This window comes from Pituophis catenifer, unplaced genomic scaffold (genome assembly GCF_029215685.1).
Source record: "Pituophis catenifer annectens isolate HBS135680 unplaced genomic scaffold, rPitCat1.0.hap2 SCAF_2, whole genome shotgun sequence".
Classification (NCBI taxonomy): domain Eukaryota; kingdom Metazoa; phylum Chordata; class Lepidosauria; order Squamata; family Colubridae; genus Pituophis; species Pituophis catenifer.
In genome coordinates this window covers 210,210,728-210,234,313 of record NW_027256882.1, presented here as the reverse complement: position 1 = coordinate 210,234,313, position 23,586 = coordinate 210,210,728, and the positions used below count along the sequence as shown (strand labels likewise).

Here is a 23,586-nt window from a genome sequence, read left to right as displayed (position 1 = left end):
GGAGGAAAATATATGTAGGGGGATCGTGGACATTCAGGAAAAGTTAACTAAGATTGCAACTTCAACATTACAAGGAATGAATTACGGGCTGGTGCAGAAAAAAAATCAATATTGCCACTGCTCAAAAAGCTTAAGCTAGTTCTTATTTTACAAATAAAGACATGATGGTAGAACAGCAAATAGAATGTAAAATAAAACTTGATTTTTTTTTCCTAAAAATTTAATAGAGGGTTTAAATTGCTCTGAAGCCAATTTTTACATTGCCCAGATTTTCAGAAGCATTCCTAATTTAAACTGCTGGTATTGATCTTCTGGGCCATGTATTAAAAATATGATTACAATTCATATTTCTTTGTGCTCAGAGCAATCATGCAATCAAGATCTGCTAGTTTTTCTTTGTTTCAAAATGGTCACCTTACATTTCAGTGTTTTCTCCCTTCTAGCTCCTCCTACTCTATGGTATCAATTCCTCCATTGAACTATGCTTGGAATATGATCTCCTGATGTTTACATGTAATTCTTTTTTTTTTTTAATGATCTTTATGAAGCTGGAAAAACTTCATGAGTAACCCGTACTGGTCCCGGATACCAACACAGTAGAGTTAGGATTAGATAAATTAGATAAATTGCTTTATAGTAGCCTTTGACTTTCAACTGTTTGTTTAACAATAGTTCAAAGTTACAATGGCCTTGGATGGTGATGGCAAACCTATGGCATGCGTGCCAGACGTGGCACACAGCGCCCTCTCTGATGGCACGCAAGCCGTTGCCCCAGTTCAGCTCTGCTACGCATGCAAGCGCGCCTCCCTCCCGCCAGTTGATTTTTGGGTCTCTGCCATGCATGTGCGGGGGCGGGGCATGTGTGGGGGCGCACGTGCATGCGCAGGGATGGGGTGTGTGCAGGGGGCAGGCCACATGCATGAGGGCCGTGCGCACATTGCATTTTGGGGGTTTGGGCACTTTGGGCACTTGGTCCGGAAAACTGGCCTAGGAAAAAGTGACTTACAATCTGGCGCTTACAACTTTCATCCCATCCCTGTGGTCACATGATTACAATTTGGAGGTTGGAAACCAGCTCGCATTTAAGATTGAATGCAGTGTCCTGTACTCACATTATCATGTTTTGTGATCACAATTTTCAGCAAAAAATGCCCATTAGAGAAACTGGGATCATTTAATGATGGTGTGATTTGCTTAATAATTGTGTGTTTCGGTTAATGACCAACATAAAAATTGTTGCAAAAATCAGATCCAACTTGATTTATGACTGCAGTGACTTATAGATATTCTGATGTGGTCGTAAATGTGTATACAGGTAGCCCTTAGCTTACAACCACTGGTACAATGGAGCCCAAAATTTCTGTTGCTAAACAAGACAGTTATTAAGTGAATTTTGCCCCATTTTACAATCTTTCTTTCCATAGTTATTAAGTGAATCACTGCAATTGTTAAGTTAGTAATATGGTTGTTCAGTGAATCTAGCTTCCCCATAGACTTTGCTTGTCAGAAGGCTACAAAACGTGATCACATGACCCTTGGACACTGCAACCATCATAAATATGAGTCAGTTGCCAAGTGTCTGAATTTTGATCACCCCCCTGAGTCCTTCAGGAGTAGGGCGGTATATAAATCCAAAAAAAATAATAATACATGACCATGGGGATGTTGCAATGGTCATATGTGTGAAATAGTCACTTTTTTCAGTGCTGTTGTAACTTTGAACCATCACTACACAAACTGTTGTGTGTTGTAAGTTGAAGCCGAGCTCTATCTGTGCTGCCCCGCTCCCCTCACACACATATACATGCATGCATAGCAAGAGTTCTAAAGGAGTTGATTCAAACCCCCCAAACAAGTCCTCAGAATAGGTATACTTACTCATTTTCACTTGTAATGCCCCACAGCTTTCTGCTTCTATTCCTACACCATTGTTTGCAGTACAACAATATATCCCATCATCACTGTCTTCCACACTCAGAATAGTTAGGAGTTGCCCATTTTCTCGTATGGCGTACCTAGTATCAAAAAATCTGAGAGCATATTGAGATGCGTCAAGGAAGAGTTTATTTAAAAGTGCAAGCTTGAATGTACATTTCTATGCGGGGGGCCCCCCTGGCCTTTACAGTCCAAATAACTGGCTTCAAAAGGTGGGGCTCCTCTGAGATGTTTGCCCTGCCCAGATTACTTCTGCAAACTAAGCCTCTTATCTGACTATTGTCTACCCTGCAGCTGTTCCTCCTGTCTTCCCATGTCATTCCCAAATGCCATTATACATTTTACATATATTTATCATGCACCTATAAAAATAATGCCTGAATTGACTTTATATAATGCTGCACTGGTGAATAGAATTAAGATGGAGTGTAATATTATGGATAAGAGGGACGTGGTGGCTCAGTGGCTAAGACGCTGAGCTTGTCGATCGAAAGGTCGGCAGTTCAGCAATTCGAATCCCTAGTGCCGCGTAACGGAGTGAGCTCCCGTTACTTGTCCCAGTTTCTGCCAACCTAGCAGTTTGAAAGCACGTAAAAAAATGCAAGTAGAAAAATAGGGACCACCTTTGGTGGGAAGGTAACAGTGTTCTGTGCACCTCTGGCATTTAGTCATGCTGGCCACATGACCATGGAGACGTCTTTGGACAGTGCTGGCTCTTCAGCTTTGAAACGGAGATGAGCACCGCCCCCTAGTCAACTAGTACATATGTGTGATCGGAACGAGTAGCACATATGTGCGAGGGGAACGAGTAGAACATATGTGTGAGGGGAACGAGTAGCACATATGTGCGAGGGGAACCTTTACCTTTTATTATTATGGGTAGAGACCAATACTGATATTTTCTGAGAGTACCCACAATCTGCAGTCTTTTGTACATTCAATTCATACCTGATAGGAATGTTATTACGTGTCCAGGTAATCTCTGCCTGGGGAAAAGATTTTACAACACACAAAAAGGTGGCTGCCTCTTCAACCAGCGCATCCACAGTCTCAAGAGGGGTGGTGATGACTGGAGCTGTGACCAAAAAAACAACAACCCCACCAAGGCAGCATGAGAAAGTGAATAAATTTCACATTAGATCCTGCAGCTTGACCAAGCAAATTTGCCAAACAAATCCCAAACTAATTACACTTGACAGAAAAATAGTCAAGATATAGAGAAAAAACATTCAAATAAATGCATTTATTCATGCATTATCTTATTCTCCCATTCTTGAATGTGAGGATTCTCAGCTTTGCTTTAGTTCAGTGATGGCTAACCTTTTCTGGACCAAGTGATCAAAGCGCACATGCCAGTGGTGGGTTGCCCCCAGTTCACACCGGTTCTATAGAACCGGTAGTAAAACTGGCGGGAGGCTCTGCCCACCAACCCTGACATCATCAAAATGCTTCTGCGCATGCAGGGTTCATGCAGCCCCGCTGCGAACCAATAGTAAAGGTAAGTAGAACCCACCCCTGGCGCATGCGCCCGAACCCCAAAATGCATGCACCCCACCCTGCACATGTGTGCATGCCCCGCACTTGCACCCCACCCCTGTGCGCATGCCCCGCTACACCCCCACCCCATGCATGCATGCAGGGGGGCCACGCATACACCCCACTCCCCGTGCATCTGCATGCACCCCCTCCCTGCACATGTGCACGTGCCCTCCATGCCTATGCGTGCGGTCCATCCGCCTGCACCACACACCACACGCCCCACGCAGCAGAGACCCAACAACCAGCTGGCCGGTGGGAGGCACGCATGCATGTGCGGTGGAGCTGAACTAGGGAGACAGCTTGTGTGCCCAGAGAGGGCGCTGCGTGCCACCTGTAGCATACGTGCCATAGGTTCGTCATCACAGCTATAATACTTCTGAGTATTCCATGCATCTTTGTAAGCATGATCCATTTCTGATCATTGTAATCTCTAGACATTCAAAGACTTTTTAAAGGTGGCTTCATTTTCTGAGACCATGTCCTGCAGATATGAAAGGAAGATCTTTTTCTATGTGGGTCCTCAGATATGAAAAATGGAAACCACATTCTTTCTCGGTACTTTCTGTTCTGGGAAGGAATCCAGACCCTCCTTGCAGCTACGCCATTTCAATTTGAATTTGTTTCTGCAATGGTTTGAAATCCTATTTTAAAGGTTGTGACTATCTGTGTTATTTTTTTTTTTTAATTTAAAGCCACTTTGACCCTTTATGGATTGGAAGGCAGGATACAAATTATTTTTTAAGTCAATAAAATTCTGAACAAAGGATTGCTGGTCAGGAACACCATGTTTTCTAATAGCAAAGATTGAGGTCAAGATGAATCACTGAATCAGACTTCAGTGTAATTTAGCTTCATTTAGCTTCATGACAGATGACAAAAATCATAGTTAGCTATGTTATGATGGCCAACTCTAGATCCAAGGGGAGGCTATCTATACAGTCTGACACAGCCCAAGAACTTGATAGTGCCGAGCAGCAACGTAATGATCACCTCCCTTAGCACAAACTGTTCGAAAAGATATCAGAGAGGCCTTTTAACTTTCTTCAATATTTATATAAGCAGGGAACTTTAATTCTACTGCACATACCTAATTTCTTTATCACTGGAAGCTTTGTATATATTACGTATTACATTAGCAGAGATAAATGTAACTCTGGTTAGGTGGGTGGGCCAGCATGGCCTTGAAAATACATGAAAATGTTTTCGTACCACGTAATTGTGTTTGCTGGATATCTAAAAAAATGTATAAATTGTTTTGTTCTTGGTGGAAAATGACATACTGCACACAATTGCCAAAAGGAAAACAAACCCAGTTCTTTAAAAGATATTGACTGTTGACCCTGGCATTTGGCATTCTTTCTAACATATACCAATGGGTATGTGATTCTCTTATGAGTAGAGAATCCACCAAAATTCATAATATTGCAAAATGCTACTGTTCTCATTATCACTCTTCCTTTGTAAGTACTCTTCAAAAATGCTGAGACTGCAGCTCCTAGTAATGAAAACCACTCTGGTCCGATTTGAAGATTTCCCTTTCTGGTCCACAGTTAGTCAACATTTCAAGTTTCAAACTATAGAGCAAAGCAGTATATGTATAAGATTCCTAAATTTCTCTTTGATGAGAGGGAACTTATACTTATTCATCACATATATTTCAGTCTTATTCATCACATATATTTCAGTCTCCTTAAATCTCTTACAAACAAACATTGAAATAAGACGGAGTTCATCTATTAATTGTTGGCATTGTTGTAATCAATCTTTGTACTTCAGACTATTAAATCTATATAAAGACAACGGGAACTTTTTTCCCATGTGAGCACCCATCTACAGTAGAGAAGAGGCATATATTCCTGAATCCCTGTCATTTTGTCCTGCAAATACGTTTCATCGTATTCTGTATTTTAAGTTCTTTTTTTAAAAAAACCCATAAAAGGAATTTCAGAATGGATTTGTTTGTTTTTTTCTTACAGAAAATATTTCTAAACATAGTTATTGGCCAAATATAATTTATGATATAGGTCGAGTGTTGAAAAAAAGCAGCAAAGTTTTTAAGAAATGGCGAAGCCAACTAATCATTACAACTGCAAACTGGATACCAATTTATTTGGGAGTAAATTCCAGCAGGACTTCCGGTTTAGTTGATCTGTAGAGGAGCTTCACCTGGTTGTCAGCAACATGACCTTAATAGGCCTTCCTTGCAAGTAACAATGTAGAGAGCTATCCTCAAAATTCTAATCAGAACATTAATCGAGGAGATATATATTATGTCACTTCGTACAAGCATCTGTCTCACTCACATTCCTCAAGCATCTCTGTATCTCTGCATATTTACTTAGAAGTCCCAACTGTGTTAAGTGGATTTATTCCCAAATAAACATTCAACATTGCTGGCTATTTATATTTGGAAAACTGTTTTTGATACATACTATAAACAAAAAACCTACACAGGGAAATTCATCAGAACACCAGTCATCGTGATATGTACAAACAAAAGTTGCTCAGTTCTTCCATGGTGATTCTCCAAAGGCAATTACAGATGCGCTCACAGGCAAAACCAGCTCATTTATACAAATCCCAGAAGCTTATATATTCATCCGAGAGCCTGGGCAAGTCCAAGATCAAAAATAAATATAGAACCAGTGGCAAAAGCAAAGAGATGACCCATTATTTATACCTACCTTTAGGGAGCTTCTCTGTCAAGCCGAAGGCAGCCAGGGTGAAGATCTGTATAAGAGAAATGTTTAGCCAATCTTTCATGATTTATCCGGAGACGGGTTGAGGGAGAGGATTTGTCCCCTTTAGCCAAAGATAGGCATTTTTCTTCTTGGTTGCTTAGTTTTAAAGCATGGTATGTTGCAAAGTTCTGCTCAGACACTGACTCGTGGGTTCTAAGTATAAGCAGGAATCCTCTGACTTGGCTGCAGTGATGGACATGGCCAGCTGGTGTGCTTCAACGTCAGTCAGCATCAACAATGTGGAGGCTCATGAAACAAGAGAGCACAAATCCCCTGGGAATGCCTTTTGAACAAACAGTGGAGAGTACACAATGCCTCAATGCCTTTCTAAAATAATAGCTTGGTCTCGGGCCAACGAAAGATGTTGAGCTTTTGCATCATGTAAGAGTGGATTCGTCTGGAGATCTTCTTACCTTTTTAAAGCTTCCTTCTCTTGCTGGACCAGAGCAAAGGCCCATTTTCTCCAACATATTCCTGGATGCTTCTAAAACTATACAACTTGATGCATCTCTTGTCTGAAACTATTTGCTCACACTAGCTAATACTATAAGCCCCTAACCTTTTGGGCACCAGGGACCAATTCTGTGGAGAGAGTTTTTTTCTGTGGACTGGAGGGGGCATAATTTCATGTGCTGCCTGCATGCCACAGATGGGGCTTCACTTGTTTGTGCTGTCCGGTTTCTGGCACGCCACAGACAGGGGGTTGGCGACTCAAAGTTCATAGATTTATTTCAGTATTTTACTGGGCTATGATGTTGCTCCCTTATAACCGATTCTAAGCAGCATACATACCCTATTCTATAAAATGAGATTTATCATATATATAACAATTAATCAATAACCATAATTCTGTGCCAGGAACAATAAACAAAGTATCTATATCTATATCCTACATTCGCAGTGGGACCACTTCATAACACACCTATCACCAGATACTGGTAGAAAAGGCAGGTTTTAATCACTTTCCTAAAATCTAGCAAAGGTTTTCACAGTTTTAAAGAAGGAGGGAGCAGTTGAAAAGGTTTCTAAAGAAAGCAATAACATTTAGCATTAGCATTTAGGCTTATGTACCACCCCATAACACTTTACAGCACTCTCTGGATGGTTTACAATGCAAGCTTTATTTGCATATTGCCCCAACAGTCTGGGTCCTCATTTTACAGACCTTGGAAGGATGGAAGGCTGAATTAATCTTGAGCCCTGTCAGGATTGAGCTGCAGGCTATGGGCAGAGGCTCATCTTCGCATCCTACTAACAACAGCAGGAAGATCATCTCTCACCATTTTAAAAACACAAATGACATCATCTCATCCCTGACGGCTTGCCTTTGTAGTTATTTTCATTTTATTATTTTATTGTTATTTTTATTATTATATTTTAAATAATTATTTTCCTGCTTCAGACATAAATTTTGCTGTGGCTCTCATTCATTCCCAAACTTGCTTTTTCAAGAGGCAACTGGTTTTTCTTTGAAGACGTTTCACTCAGTGGTGGGATTCAAACATTTTTGCTACCAGTTCTGTGGGCGTGGCTTGGTGGGAGTGGCAAGGGAAGGATACTGTAAAATCTCCATTCCCACCCCACTCCTGGGGAAGGATACTGTAAAATCTCCATTCCTTCCCCACTCCAGGGGAAGGTTACTGCAAAATCCCCATTTCCTACCGATCAGCTGGGACTCGGGAGGCAGAGAATAGATGGTGGTGGGGCCAGTCAGAGGTAGTTTTTACCAGTTCTCAGAACTACTCAAAATTTCCACTACTGGCTCTCCAGAACTGGTTAGAATCTGCTGAATACCACCTCTGGTTTCACTTCTCATCCGAGAAGTTTCTTGAGCTGAACAAGCTTCTTGGATGAGAAGTGAAACATCTTCAAAGAAAAACCAGAAAGTCCAGTTGCCTCTTGAAAAAGCACTTTTGGGGCAACCATGACCAGATGACTGAGAATCTCCATAGACTTCTCATTCATTCATTCATTCATTCATTCATTCCAAACATTTATAAAGCTGCACAATTCAGTGTGATTCTGGGCAGCATGCCATAAGAATAAGCATTCAGTAAAAAAATAACTATATTCCATTAAAATATATATAATATGATCAGCCAAACAAGACTATTAGAACAACAAACATGATTTACATCACTTCCCCTTTCCCAAAGGTGCTTTTCCAAAAGGCAACTGGACTTATTTGGTTTTTTCCTTGAAAATGTTCACTTCTCATCCAAGAAGCTTGGATGGGACAAACATGACCTGGATGATTAAGAATCTCCATTGACATAATTTCCAAGTGGTAATGTTGGTGACAATACAATCAGAAACTTTGGTCTATGGGCATGCCCTCTTCTTCTCCAGGACTTTGCTTTCCATGGCCATTTCAATTTGAGCAGTAGGAAAGACCAAACATGTCACGTCTATAGAGGCATCTACTCAAATAATGCCTGATCAGCACTTCAAAAAGTACTCATAAGGCATTATGTGGCTTCTTATATGCAGGGATGTAGTATTGTTCCAACCCATATTAGATCTGTTTTTTAAACAAAGGTTTTAGCACACTTTTGAAATCATGCTAGACTTGTAATTTAATTGGCAGCTTTCTTTTCTTCAGATGGTTAGTTTTGTCCTGCTTAGGAAATTGATTTAAATTGGAAAAGAGAACCAACTTCTGTGACCTCTCCCATCTAAGCATGTTCTAGGTTTTGGCTGCTTCTGTCAACACGGATTTTTTTCATGACCATACTCCTTACAGTTTTTATTACCTCTCAGTGAGTATTTTGTCTAATTCTACACCATTTGGGATTTTTTAAAAAATAATTTTTATTAAAGTTTTCAACAGAATAAAAACAAAACAAAATTTGAACTGAAGATAAGAAAAAAGGGATAAGTAATGAGAAAGTGAAAAAGTGAAAAAGAAACAGAAGAGAAAGAAAAAGAAAAAAAAAGGAAAAAATACATAGTAATAAAGTAGCTTCCAATCTTCTTAACAGCAGCTATAAGTCTATTTATACCACACACACACTCACAAGATTACATTATAATTTACTTCTTTCCATAATCTACCCTAATTATCAAATCCATAAACAGCGCAAAAACTCTACAAGCAGTCTAATCAGTGGTGGGTTGCTCCCGGTTCTGTCCGGTTCTATAGAACCGGTAGTAAAATTGGTGAGAGGCTCCGCCCACCCGCCCTGACATCATGAAGGGTGATCTGCGCATGCGCAGGAATGTGTGCATGCGCGCAAGCGAAGCGAGCGAGCGCACATGCTACTGTTGCAAACCAGTAGTAAAGGTAAGTAGAACCCACCCGAGTCTAATTCTACATCATTTTGCATACACTGAAGGCTGCTTCCCATGGAATAGAGGAGGATCTAGCAGTCTTTCAGAAAAGCACTTCACATATATATATCTATATTCAGAAATAGCCCAAAAGACAAATCTCCAACACAGAACCTAAAACATTCAAACTAGTTGAAAAGTAACCAACCTAAACCGCCCCCATCCCAAATGTCTGCACAAATTCAAGTGACCCCCACCCCGTGACATTTGGGAGAGCAATTGGTGATTGTTTTTCCTGCTGATGGGAGGATAAACAGCCAGGGAATCCACAAATCTCCTCCCTTGCTTGCCCTGAGCCAATAACCAGCCCCATTAGTGTACCAGATTACAATTCAGCCATTGGGACAATGCAATTTATGTTTAACATAGTTTCGTCCTGACTTGGATTGGAGTGTTAAAGCAGCTGTGAGGGAGAACCTTAGACATAACAATGTTATTCAACATGCTAGAAACTGAGATGGTAAAGTGAATGATCAGAGGAATATAAATTAAGAGGATTCTTTAAAATCAAGAAGATTAATAACCAATACAGTTCACTGCATGCAAATTTGCTGTTAAAGTTAAACATATGATACAGAATAAAATAAAATAAAATATATTCTGGAATATAATTGCTTGGGTACCTGATCCCCTGCTGCATTCAATAAGATTTTTGTTTCATCAGAATTTGTTTTATTGGATGAAATTTAAAAACAAAAACAAATATTCTTATATTTGTTGAAGACAAACAAAACTCGTCAGTTTAAGCCCTGAAGCAAATTGCAAAAACAGAGTTATGTCTTGGAAATAGATTCTGAAGTTTGCAAGGCTAAAGGAAGTAGAAGCAAGTTTTAGAAACTGCTGCCGATGGGGATAGAATGGCTTTTCTTTTAATTGATCTTGCCAGCAGTTGTTCCTGTGAACTGAGAAATGATATACTCTTTATACAGGATAAAAATGTAAACTTGTTAAGTCTGTTCACAATAAGTAAAATATTTGCTTTATATAAAACAAAAATAACAAATCTTTCTAAATATTCTTTGTTTGCTTATTGTTTAATTTTCAAAAAACTTCAAATAATCCAAAAATACCTTGCCATGCATTATTTTTGATTCCATCTCATACTAATGGAAAAAGCTTATTTGCTTTCTGAATAAATAAAGCCCAAATGTTAAGTACTTACAAAAAATCTTTAAACGTTTTTAATTATAATTCATTACACAGACAGACAGATGTTTAGACTGCTTTTTATCCACCTATCAAGTCCTTCCCAAGGATCTGGGATAGGAAGATATTGTTTGATGATGTTAAAAGTATTGTCACAAAATACTTTTTGTGTTCCAATAATGCTGCCTCTTGCATTTGACGGAAGAGGGGTTTGTCAGTGTCAATGCTCCAGCTGTGTTGAGATTGCACCCGAGGTGCCTATTATTGTTGGTACTACCTTTGCTTTCTTTTGTCACAGTCGTTTCACTTCTATTTGCAGGTTTTTCTATTTTGGGATTTTTCTTTAGTTCTTTCTCTTTTATCCTGCTTTCTACATGTACTGCCATCTCCACTATACAGCAAGGTTTTTTATCTACAATTGTGAAATTTGGGGTGTTGTATGGCAGGTGTGTACTTGAATTCTAAAATGAGCCGAGGTGGCGCAGTGGTTAGAGTGCAGTACTGCAGCTACTTCAGCTGACTGCTAGTTCAGCAGATCAAATCTCATCAGCTCAAGGTTGACTCAGCCTTTCATCCTTCTGAGGTGGGTAAAATGAAGACCAAGATTGTTGGGGGCAACATGCTATTTAGTATACTGTCTTTGGTTAAGCTGCCCAGAGTCCTCGGAGAGTGGGCGGCATAGAAATATGAATAATAAAATAAAAATAAATAATAAAATCTTAGAGCACTTTAGCTTCTTTATTTTCTATTACTTTGTCTATATTGTGGTCTCATCAGTTCTTCTTGCAGACAAATAATATTTATTGCAGATATTCCAAAGCAATGGTTTGGAACCATTGCAACCATTGTTGCTACTTTGTCATGCTGTTTCTTGTAGCCATTCTGTGCAATCTTCTTGAAGCAAGTAACTAGGTGGTCCACTGTTTCCTCAGATGATGATGATGATCAGCTGAACAAAGGAATAATGTTTTCCCAAGCTTTAAATTCATAAGCAAACAAGATGCTCACATCTATAGCAGAAAACAGATATAGCCACAGTTCTATAGGAATGGGAAATAGTATTAAATACTGTACATGCTCTATTTGTGTGTGTATACACACACACACACACACACACATTGTAGCAAAAAGGGTGGCATGGTGGCTCAGTGGTTAAGACGCTGGGCTTGTTGGCTGGAAATCTGGCAGTCCAGGTTTGAAACCCGAGCGTCATGCAATAGGGTGAACTCCCGTCCTCACGCCAGCTCCTACCAATCTAGCATGTAAATGCAAGTAGATAAATAGGTACCGCTTTGGTAGGAAGGTAAATGCACCATGACATCATGCTGGCCACATGACCACGGAGATGTCTTCAGACAGTGCTAGCTCAATGGCCTTGAAACAGAGATGATGATGGCAATTACTAGTGGAGTAAAATCCTCAGGGACTCCTTTTGTTGTAGGCAAAACCAAACAATTTTAGCTCTAAACATTTTCTTTCTTCCCCCATTTCACGGAATTATAAGAAGTGTTTCCTAACTTTCTATTACTACTTCCTCACCTGGTCAGTTTTCTTGTCATCAGGTGGCGAACATACATAGTGATTCCATTTTTACAGTAGTTATTTATAAATGTCAGTATTTTTAATATTTTCCAATTCCTTTTCTTTAACATTGTTGTCTCTTGGAATAGCTACATCAGCCCACCAAATATGGTTCTTTTCAATAGCGGCAACATTTGGCATGTTCCATAAAACTGTTGCTCTATCATTTTCAGTGTCTTTACGTATAATTTTATGTTCCTAGTCATTTTTATTGACTATGAATCTGTCCTTCTTACATAAATGACAGTGTAATATCTTCCCAACTCAGTCATGTCTTCTTTTTTCTAGTCAGCTGAACAATAAATTTGCTATACCCAATTTTTAACATGGTCAACTGTTTCTTATCTTGGATAAGTTTTTCCTATCTAGACTGGTCTTTTCTGTTTTAGCTTTGATGACATAATGCATGGTGCTTTTTCTTTGCCAGCAAAAAGGATTCCTTCTGATTCCTTTCTTAATGTACCATTCTTAAACCGAATACATGGGAGCAAAATATAATTTTTTTGTTCTGAGAGCTTAAGGGAAGGATAACTGTATATGCCAGTGTTTTCAAAGTTGTCAATTTTTAAGATGTGTTGACTTCAACTTCCTAGCCATAATACATGGGAAAATTAGTACAGTATACACCATTCTGATAGCTTCTAGATAGCCACTCCAACAACTACTGAACACATTAGCTCCTAAAGCAAATGAACTGTATATAGCAGTAATGGTGAACCTTTTTGGCACAAAGTGCCCAAACTGGAAGGCGCGCACACGCCAGAGCACCGGAAATCCAACGACCAGCTGGCTAGCACATATGCGCGCCTCAGAAACCCGACGACCAGCTGGCAACCACAGAGAGGGTTCTGTGTGCCACCTCTGGCACGCGTGCCATAGGTTCGCCATCACGGGTATATATTCATCTAAAGTGCAAGTGTCTGCAAAATTCTATACTAAATAAAAAGTTTGAGCCTCATAGAATATCTAGCTACCTACCCATGTCAAAGGATTCCCAATAAAGATGAAATAGGCAAGAAAGCTATGTAGACGCTGAGCCTTAATTTAAAGTACCTTATTCCATATCTTTATCTAACAAGGTACTAAGGAATAGTTGGGGATAACAAGAGTGAAGGAAAGCCCAAAAATTATTGTTCAGTCCACACCAGCCAGCCTAGTAGCTTATCATCACTTAATTCAGCAGTAAAGTCCAGAATGTTCCAAAGGGCATTATTTTCTCATTACATCCAGGACAATTTTCTAAAGAAAGATACTGTGTAGAGTCACTGTGAAAGTTTGGTGTTCCTAAAGCATCCACCTCATTTTTTCTGTTCCTTTTGAATTCTCCAAATACATCTGTACCCGTTTATTTTATGTGCCTCTAGCAAATACTTACACAAGTTTGTTGAGAAAGAAGTTCTTATTTGTTCCATGGGATTTCTCCCAAGTGAACTATATACAGGATAGTAGTTTATTCATTTGACATGATGGGCCCAGCAGTTGTGTGTTAGCTGGAAAGCTCTAAACATGGGAGCTTCAAATTTTCCAAGTCTAGTGCCAGCGAGTGATCAGCAGGAAGGCGCAGTATTTGCTGCTTTTGCTAGTTTTGTTTTTTCTCCCCCACAGTAAGTAATGGGAAGAAATGCATTTAGACCGGCGGGATTAAATATACTCAGTGTCTGGTTCAATGGTGGGGAGCCAAGGAAGAATCAGTTCTGCCTGACAGAAATCCACAATGTTTTCTTCTGGGTCTTTCAGGGATTGGAGGGGAGTAAGAGGAATTCAAGGCTGCATTACATCCTCAAAACTCTGACATATTTTTCCAAGCACAAGAGAGAAAATCTTACCCATTTTATGGTCACACTTATTGACTTCATTCATTTACTTTCTTTTTTAAATAAGCTTTATAAAGTTTCAACAGGAAATGAAATACAAGGAAACAGAAAGGAGAATAATTACTTTCCTTGTTTGTTCTTTTTCCTTCTTCCTTACTCCATTTATTAGTTCAACAGCCTGATTGCTTGTTTTATTGGATGAGTTTACTTGCCTAATGACATGCTGAATCAGCCAATTCATCACAACAGGTTTCATCCTTTGAAAAAAAAAGTCATTGTCTCAATTCATCTCTTCATCATAAAACTGTGCAGTCTTTCGATGGAATGAAATGAATTGACTCAGCTTATTTAGGATTCAGGTAGCTCTTTAGCTGAAAGCATGGAAACAAAGGCTCTCCTTAATTCAATCCATTTTCTGGATCAGTTTATCTGGAAGATGAATTGAATTAGGGAATTGCTTTCTCAGCAATAGGCTATTTGTCTTCCTATACTGCAGATAGATCCCACCAAACTTTTCTGGAGCTTTTTTTCAGTAAAGACAAGTGATTAAAGGAAACCAACACTGAATTATAATATAACTGAATTTAAGGGGACTGCCTCCTGCTCAGTGGTGAAATCTAAATTTTTTTACTACTGGTTCTGTGGGCGTGGCTTGGTGGGCATGGTGTGGCTTGGTGGGCGTGGCTTGGTGGGTGTGGCAGGGGAAGGATACTGCAAAATCTAAATTTTTTTACTACTGGTTCTGTGGGCATGGCTTGGTGGGCATGGTGTGGCTTGGTGGGTGTGGCAGGGGAAGGATACTGCAAAATCTCCATTCCCACCCCACTCCAGGGGAAGGATACTACAAAATCTCCATTCCCGACTCACGCCAGGGAAAGGATACTGCAAAATCTCCATTCCCACCCCACTCTGGGGCCAGCCAGAGGTAGTATTTGCTGGTTATCTGAACTAGTCAAACTTTTTCCGCTACCGGTTCTCCAAACTGCTCAAAATTTCTGCTACCGGTTCTCCAGAACCTGTCAGAACCTGCTGACTGCTCAAAAGTTAGAGAAGGAAAATGTCCATTACCGTCATCCCAGTAAATCTGAGGTGTCCCTTCTGTTTTAAAGTTAAATTATTGGGGGATTGTAGAGAATCAGCATATCTGTCAGGTACATATAATCATATTATTTTAAGCATGAAGATTGGAAAATGTGGACTGTTGAAAATGGCACCTCAGGTCTTTCAACAGATAGGTCTCGATTAATATGGATAATGAATCCCATGAAATGGTTGCATTATTCAAATTCACATTACTCATGTGATATTTCTATGGAAAATATGGTAATTGATTCCAAATATGGTAATTGATTCCAGCTTTATGGAAATAAGCAATGAAAACAAAATTAAACAGACTTTTTTATGTATATTACAGCAAGGGATAAAAAAAGAATATAACTACTATAGTTATATATATACTAAATAGTTATAGAAAGCAAAATAAATACAAACAATTCTAAATATCCCTAAAGGTATGCTTACAATGATGAAAATATCGTTATATCTTTCAAAACATTTAGCAGTGCAATCCCAATTGTTTTCTTTTTCTTTAAATTGTCTTGCATATTTGTCTTGGTGAATTTGCATGCTTCAATTGAGGTTAGATTCAGCATCCATTATTTTTTGCTTCACAACTTCTACCACTCAAAAATACATTTGAGAGTGAAGTTCTTCACTTGCACATTACTGTTTTCCTCTGGCAAAACCTGTCTTTTCTCCATGAGCTGTGGTGGCGCAGTGGTTAGAATGCAGTACTGCAGGCTACTTCTGCTGACTGCCAGCTGCCTGCAATTTGGCAGTTCAAATCTCACCAGGCTCAAGGTTAACTCAGCCTTCCATCCTTCCAAGGTCGGTAAAATGAGGACCCAGATCATTGGGGGCAATATGCTGACTCTGTAAACCGCTTAGAGAGGGATGTGGTACTTAAGTCTAAATGTTATTGCTATTGATATTTTACACACACCAAACTTAGTAACATCTAAAATTGCAATGACAACTGTGCATGGCCTAACATCAACTGCATGTGCAATGCCTAGCTTGTTCTGATTTTATTTGATTACACCTCGCTGTTGTTTCTATTGCATACAAGTGGTGTATTTGAAACCTCACCTAAAATGTGCACTATTAATAAAAGACTCATCTTTTAACATTTGTTAAAAACAATACACATTTTACTGTTCACTATTTTATTACATATGTGAACCCTGAACCTTATATTGTAACCTATGAGTTGGAACAATGCATTAAATTAATTTTAATTAATTATATTTTTTAACTGGTAGCAAATCTGTCTTCCCCTCTGGCCTGAAAAAAATAAATTACACAGACTGAACTGTAACATCTCTCCATAAATACTTGGGTCCTGACATTTAAGAAAGGTGCCAGGGTGAGGCTCATTTAACAGTTGCACACCTGTCCAGGAGCTACTGCAATGAGATCAGCCCCTAACAAAGACCACAAAACAGTTGCCAAGCTTTGACTTGCAAACAAACCTTCGGCCAAGGCAATGCAGAGAGCTCGACAAGACACAAGTGTTCTGTCTTTTTATAGCCATCTCAAACTTCTGGATTGTTCTTTGTGCAGTTGACAATGAAACATAACTCTTCTATGAAGAGTTGAAGCTGCACTATGCTGAGCAAATCATTTGTCATTGCTCAAATCATTCACCTTCCTGAATCATGCCAGTTATTATTGATGGCTTTTCTCCATGGAAGAAATTGGGATAATATACTTTTCTAGAAGATGCTTGCCATCAGCTCTGATTTTTGGACATGGAAGTAGAAACAAGAAATATCTGGTGTGCCATTGCTTCCTTATCTAAGTACTAAAGTATGGATGCTCCCCTTTCAGTGCTGCCAAGCACCATGCTAAAAATAATCAAAGGCTTTTTTAGGAAAAAAAAACACAGGATAAAAATGCATCAATCAATCAACCAATTAACCAGTTTTGCAAGGTAACCCAGTATTTGTTTGGAAAGAAGGCCATTGTTTTTATCATCCCCATATATTTTTTAATTTAATTTTTAAAAATATAAAAAAAGAAGTGTAGTGGGAGAACTTTCTTTTTTTAATTTACAGGTAGTCCTCGAGTTACGACCACAATTGAGCCCAAAATTTCTGTTGCTAAGTTAAGTGAGTTTTGCCCCATTTTACAACCTTTCTTGCCACCGTTAAGTGAATTAACAACTTAACAATTGCAGTTGTTAAGTTAGTAACTTAAGTTGCTAAGTGAATCTGGCTTCCCCATTGACTTTGCTTGTCAGAAGGTCGCAAAAGGGGATCACATGACCCTGAGACACTGCAACCATCATAAATAAGAGCCAGTTGTCAAGCATCTGAATTTTGATCACATGACCATGGGGATGCTGCAATGCTTGTAATTGTGAAAAATGGTCGTAAGTCATTTTTCAATGCTGTTGTAACTTTGAACCATCACTAAATGAACTGTTGTAAGTCGAGGACGACCTGTATTAGATTTTTGTTCTAGCTTTATTTTAGATCAAGATGGAATATATGCCTAAGGTTGTAGTTTCTCCACAACAACAATTCTATGAGATGGGTTGGGCTGAGAGAAATTGACTGGGCCAAAATCACCCAGCTAGCTTTCATGCCCAGGGAATAACTAGAATTCATGATCCCTTGATTTCTAGCTCTTTAGCCCCTACACCAAAGTGGCTCCATTGTTGATTTTGCATGCAAATAAGCTAAGAGAGATTCTTCCACTCTTTCGTCACATAGGCCTTAGAGCTAAGTCAATGTAACACAGATACTTGGAATTTAATGCTTTGGAACAATTATTCCATAGCTACATACATTTATAGACTATATGATAGTTTTACTTCCTCCATTCTGAAAGCTTGCAAACCCCTGTTTTTCCCATTCAGTTACAGCTCATGCTAGATATAGTATTCAGGTTGGATTCATATTGTCCAAACATTCTATAGCAAACCAAAATTCTGACAAAGGTTTTTCCAAGCCCTGTTACTAATGATCTTAACAGGAAAAGCTGTTGATCTGATGCCTTCACGTTTAGCTATAAGTAGAAAGCCTACTTAATACTTCTTGCTTAGTCCATCATAATATTTTCTAAATAGGGATTGGCAATTTGGTGTTTTCAAGTATTTTGAGCTATATCTCCTATACCAGTGATGGCTAACCTTTTTGCCATCGCGTGCCAAAAGCAGGGGGAGTGTGAGGGGTCACGTGCGCACGTGCCCACACCCATAATGTTCCCACGTCCCCACACACATGCGTGCGTGACCCCCTCGCCCCCCGCTCCTTCTGCTTTTGACACATGACAGCAAAAAGGTTACCGGTGGGCCCGGAAGGCCCGTTTTTTGCCCTCCCCGGGCTCCAGAGACTTTCCGTTTCCCGACTTCTGGAAGGCCTTAAAATTAGCTGGACGGCTGGAGCTGAGCTAGGGCAACGCTCACATGCCCACAGATGTGGCTCCACGTGCCACCTGTGGCATGCGTGCCATAGGTTCGCCATGACGGTCCTATACAGTATATCTTTTGCTCTTTGGCCATAATGCCTGAGATGGGGTACAGTCGGAGTCTATGAGCAAAGTTGACTGCCTATTCTTGCTCCAGAGTTTACTTGAAAACACATTGCAATAAATAATAATCCATCGTAATAGATATAATTCTATTTTAATAAATATAATTCAATTTTCATGACTCCTACATTAGCATTTAACTTTTCCCCTAAGAATGACATGTAATTCTTTACATGTAATTACACTGTAATTCTTTAAAAAGCACAAATGTATTTGTTTTAACCACTCTTCTTGTGGGATACTAAATGAAAATCTTGTACCAACATCACCACCTGCTGGCTGATTTTTCGATTCCAAAAATATTTGCATTAAAAAAAATCTTTAGTGATCTCAGCACAAGTAAATAAGTAGTAATAGGCAAATGCAAAAGGCTAACTTATTACAAAAAATGTGACTTTTGTCAAGGGAATGTAAAGTAAAATCAAAAGAATTGATAGCAGAGAGAAATAGCTGTCAATGGTTCTCTTGTTTACAATTATTAGAAAGATGATAAACAATGATTTTGAACAGTGTAAGATTGAGTTTGAAATAGAATTGTGCACAAATGATGAACATGTAATTGTTAACATATATAAATTTTTATTGCAATTTGAAACAGAAGGGCAAGGAAAAGGATGTATGATGAAGTGGGCTAAGGATTTTTGCTATAACAGATGGGACAATTGGAAAGATATGGCTGAAAGACTGGCATTTACACTGTCATAGTTTTATAGAGAATTTTTATAAAATTGTATCATTTGTTTTTCTTCATGATAACTACAGTGATGTTATTGCATGCAAACAAATGGAAAGATCTGGCGTGGAAAAATGGTTGGTGAAAATAATGACACTTACTGGTTAGATTGACTTGTTTGATCAGAGAATAGACAATATTTATTTATATTTTATGTTAATTTTATGTTATTTATTATATTTATTTTACTTTGTTTATTGCTGACTAGAAACCCCTTATAGATTTTTTTGTGGAAATATCAGGCATGGAAGAATCATAGCCAACACCTTATATTCCATTTAAGAAGATTTATTGCTCAAGAATGTAGTCAATTAAAGGTCAGCTCTATATTGGCGCTGGATAAGAGTTACTTGTGGGAACATAACTACTTCAGATTCCTCTCTTGACTCTGCCCCCAGACTCTGCCTCTTCTTCTTCAACAACAGAAAAAAAATGAATTTGAGATTTATAGGTTTCATGACTTGACAAGATATATTATTGAAAGATTATTATGTTGTAACCATAAAGTAAAGGGTAAATTTATAATTATACTTATAACTGTTGTAAAGAAGATTAGAACGAAGTCTTTGTGTCTTTTTCCTTTGTTTCTTTCTTCCTTGCACTTTTAGCATTCTCTTTATTTTTTCTTTTTCTTTACATTAGTTTGTATTTGTTTTTATTTTCCTTTTAAAAAAATCTTTAATGCTATTATATGTAATTTTAAAAATTAAAATTTTAATTTTAAATATATAATTTTAAAAAACTACACAAAAGTGGACAAGCATCTCAAATGCTATTGTTGATAAGACTCAATTTATTCTGACTATAATATGTCCTCAGTGAAAATTTGGATGGTGTTGTAGCCATTCATCTGTCTTTAATCATGAACTAAGTGCTGAAAGTTTTTAATTAGCTTGTTGATTGATATACAACTGAGCATATCATCAGCTGTTTTTCTTCTATGTGCATTTCTCTTTTCTAGTAGTAATGGGTGGTCTGCAATGGACTCACATCAAGTTTGGATGCCATTAGTCAAGTGACATATGAACACACTCAAAAGCAAAATATTTATTATGGAGATTGGCCAATCATAAACTGATATGGATATAATTTAATACAACATCCGAATCCTGAATGTCTGAACTAACTGCATGAAAGTCTTTAGAAAAAAATCTGACTAAAATTAGTAATACTTTCAAAAATTAATTGAAGTATTCCCATTTATTTGCTCCCTAGGTTCTAATTAAGGATGATAATTTCATATATAACCTTTTCTCCTCAAAAGGCTCACTCAAATATCAATCATGCAACTGCTGTCACAATGTGATATACATTTGAAGAAAGGAGAAATTACTCTACATATTAAAGAGTATCCACTGCTGCTCAGAAATCCAAGAGAAATAAAATGCTGAATATGATTAGCCTTTGAAAAAGAAAATTGAGAAGTAATACGAATAACATTCTTCAAATCTTGAAAGGCAACCAACCAAAAAATATCAGAGATTTATTTTTTCTCATTCAGATTACAGGACAAAAGAAACATAATGTACAAGGCATAAGGTATGGCCTAAAACAAAAGTTCTTAAACCTAATTACTTTTCCTGGTTCCATTACAAAATGGAATTCAAAACCCACCCACCTCTTCCATTTTGGAGCATCTGCAGTGTGCATATTATTTCACAGAGGTTTCAAGTTTACGCTTGCTGAATGTTTATGAGACAATTTTGCTCTTGCAATTGCTTTATGTTTGTGTTTCTAGTATCATTATGTTGGAAGAAACATCCTTCTAGGTTCTGCTCCAAGTGGGGAAACAGACACTGGAAACATGGAGACTGCTTGGAAAGATGGTTTAATGGTGGACAGGATCACATGGCTTGAGTTCCTGAACAGAAAAGGGGCAGATACAGTAAATCCTCGGGTTTTTATGCTCTCTCTGGCTCTGCATTTCTTGGGGCCCCAAAAGAGTATCCTGATTGGTTGTCAGACTCCCAGGGGGTGGGGGCCTTGCTGGCTGATGGTCACATGTTCTTCCCAGGTCACATGTGGTGAGTTTCTGCTGCTATTGTGTAGAGGGCTAATCCCATCTTTGGCAATTCCTACTATGGCTCTGCCTGAAGGAGGCAGATCTTTGTTATGTAGAATAGACTGGCCCAGGCCTTAATGGCCCATTGACAAAGGGTGGGGGGCAGGAAGGTGGGAGCTGCTTTGTCTGTAAAATATGCTTCTCATATTTCTCATCCAGGGAAATATAATATTCTGCCTTTTTCATATTTCCTAAAATATTTCACTCTTCCAGGAAAGGGGTGGGTGCTAACTTCCTACAATCCCTACTCTTTTTTTTTCAAAACGTGAGTTTTGAAACAAGTTCTTGGCAAAAGATTAAAATTGATCACATCAGGGAGGCTTAATGGGTGCTTTTAATTTTCTAATGCAAAGGGGAGGCATTGATAGAGGCAACAGAAAAGGATTCCTTCAGTGGCTTCCAAAAGCTTTCAACCATGAAGGTCTAGCAGCCAGGGAAAAATTTCTGGTAAGAATTTTACAGTATCCAATTTTCCATGCCAATTAATTTCAGACTTCAGATATTACTTTCTGTGAGCTTCCAGTCAGGTTTCAAGCAAGCACATGTCCCAAAATTTTTTCACAGCCATAGTTTTCCTTTAAATTACAGGCTGCCCATTTCATGGGTTGGTTACTAAACCTGCCCTAGCTCTTAGTTTAGTGCATCCAGGATTTGTGAGTCCAAATTGAGGTTAGCCAGTGTACAATATCCATTCTTTTTTTTTTTTTGGTGTTACACATAATGAGCCCTGGGATTTCTACTCATGAGACCACCAGTGCAATATATCTTCCTTTACTGGGCAACTGGGCAGCATCATTTGTGAGTCAGTCAGGGCTTGGGTTTTGGAGATCACTTTTCTGCTATCTCTTCAAGTGAGGGAATTGTCTGAGGGGTATTGCTTCCTTCCCCATGGAATTAGCAGGGAGGTAAGACTACTTGGGCTTTTAGTGCTACAGAGCAAAAATCAATCTAGGAGAAGCTTTGTGTGGAGGTAAGTGAAGGAAATAGTTTCAATCTAATTCTGAATGGTGTGTCTCTCTGTGTGTGCATGTGTATGCAGCTACTTTTACAATACAGACAATACAAACATTTTGGACATATTTCTCCTGTCCACCAGACAGAAATCTAGAGTGTACATAACTTGCTGTGGCAATCACTCTCAAATACAATTCTTACAATAAACTGATTACAATATAAATGAGACAAGAAAGAAAACCTTACAATGAATTTCCACCCTCCCCCCATAGTCTTTCCAGCTGTCTTCTGGGAATTGAAAAGAGTCTTTTGGTCTTTACTTGTACATCTCAGGGTCTTTTCTTTCATGTCTGCTGGGTAGCATGCTTGGGGTAAGGCTGGTCAGTCAGGCTTGGAAAGGTCTGCTCCACTCTGGTTGCTGTGCTGACTTTCAGTGGAGGCTGGATTCAAACCCAATTCCTGGTTCAAACAGATGGAAGGTCTCCTCTGGAGGCAGCATCTGGATCCATGTGCTCTGCTTCCACAGGTTGCAGAGTCCTTTGTGCAAGCCTGAAAGACATGAGAACAGGGTCCCCTCCCCCTTTTTTGTGGGTAATCTTCACAGGAAAGGCATTGTAACAGGATTAGAGATGGGGGGGTAGATAGCTTGCAGGCAGAGTTTGAAAAGAAACAACACAACAGTATTGCAGTTACTAAACAGATGATGCAGTTTCAACAAAATGGAGACACAACAGATAAGAAAAAACTGGATTCACATGCTTCAGGAAAGAGATGAACAGGTAAACCCATTTAAACACATACAGTAAATGCAAGACTGATTTTTTTCCTTGTAAACAAACTTAAAACGTTTCCTCATAAACTTGAGTTGTTACTTTAAGATACAGAGAGAGGAGAAAAAAAACAGAAATGAAATGAAATGCTCTCTTTAATCTGTGTTTGTTGGCCAGACAAACACAGGGCAAAGGCTCTTTCTTTCTTTTTTCTCTCTCTCCCCCATTTTCATTGCTTCAACCTTTTTTTTTTCTTTTCTAACAATTTAAAATTCTTGTCTCTAGAGATCAGATACATTTTACAGTTACAATTACCTCGAGGGCGCCCAAAGACACACACACATAAAACAAAGAAGATGAAGAGAAGAAAACAGAACTCTGAGAT

General features: G+C 38.7%; 1 protein-coding gene across 1 annotated transcript in view; it reads right to left on the bottom strand.

Moving 5' to 3' along the window:
• The window catches only part of MUSK (muscle associated receptor tyrosine kinase), a 44,383-nt gene extending 38,137 nt beyond the window's left edge, over positions 1 to 6,246 (bottom strand). Inside the window, exons 1-3 of the mRNA XM_070935502.1 lie at positions 6,159 to 6,246; positions 2,884 to 3,010; positions 1,879 to 2,030 (exon numbers count right to left, since the gene is read on the bottom strand). Of these exons, the coding sequence (XP_070791603.1) occupies positions 1,879 to 2,030; positions 2,884 to 3,010; positions 6,159 to 6,237 (358 nt within the window). The 5' untranslated portion in view covers positions 6,238 to 6,246. The remainder of the gene's footprint in view (positions 1 to 1,878; positions 2,031 to 2,883; positions 3,011 to 6,158) is intronic.
• Positions 6,247 to 23,586: the final 17,340 nt, after the last annotated feature.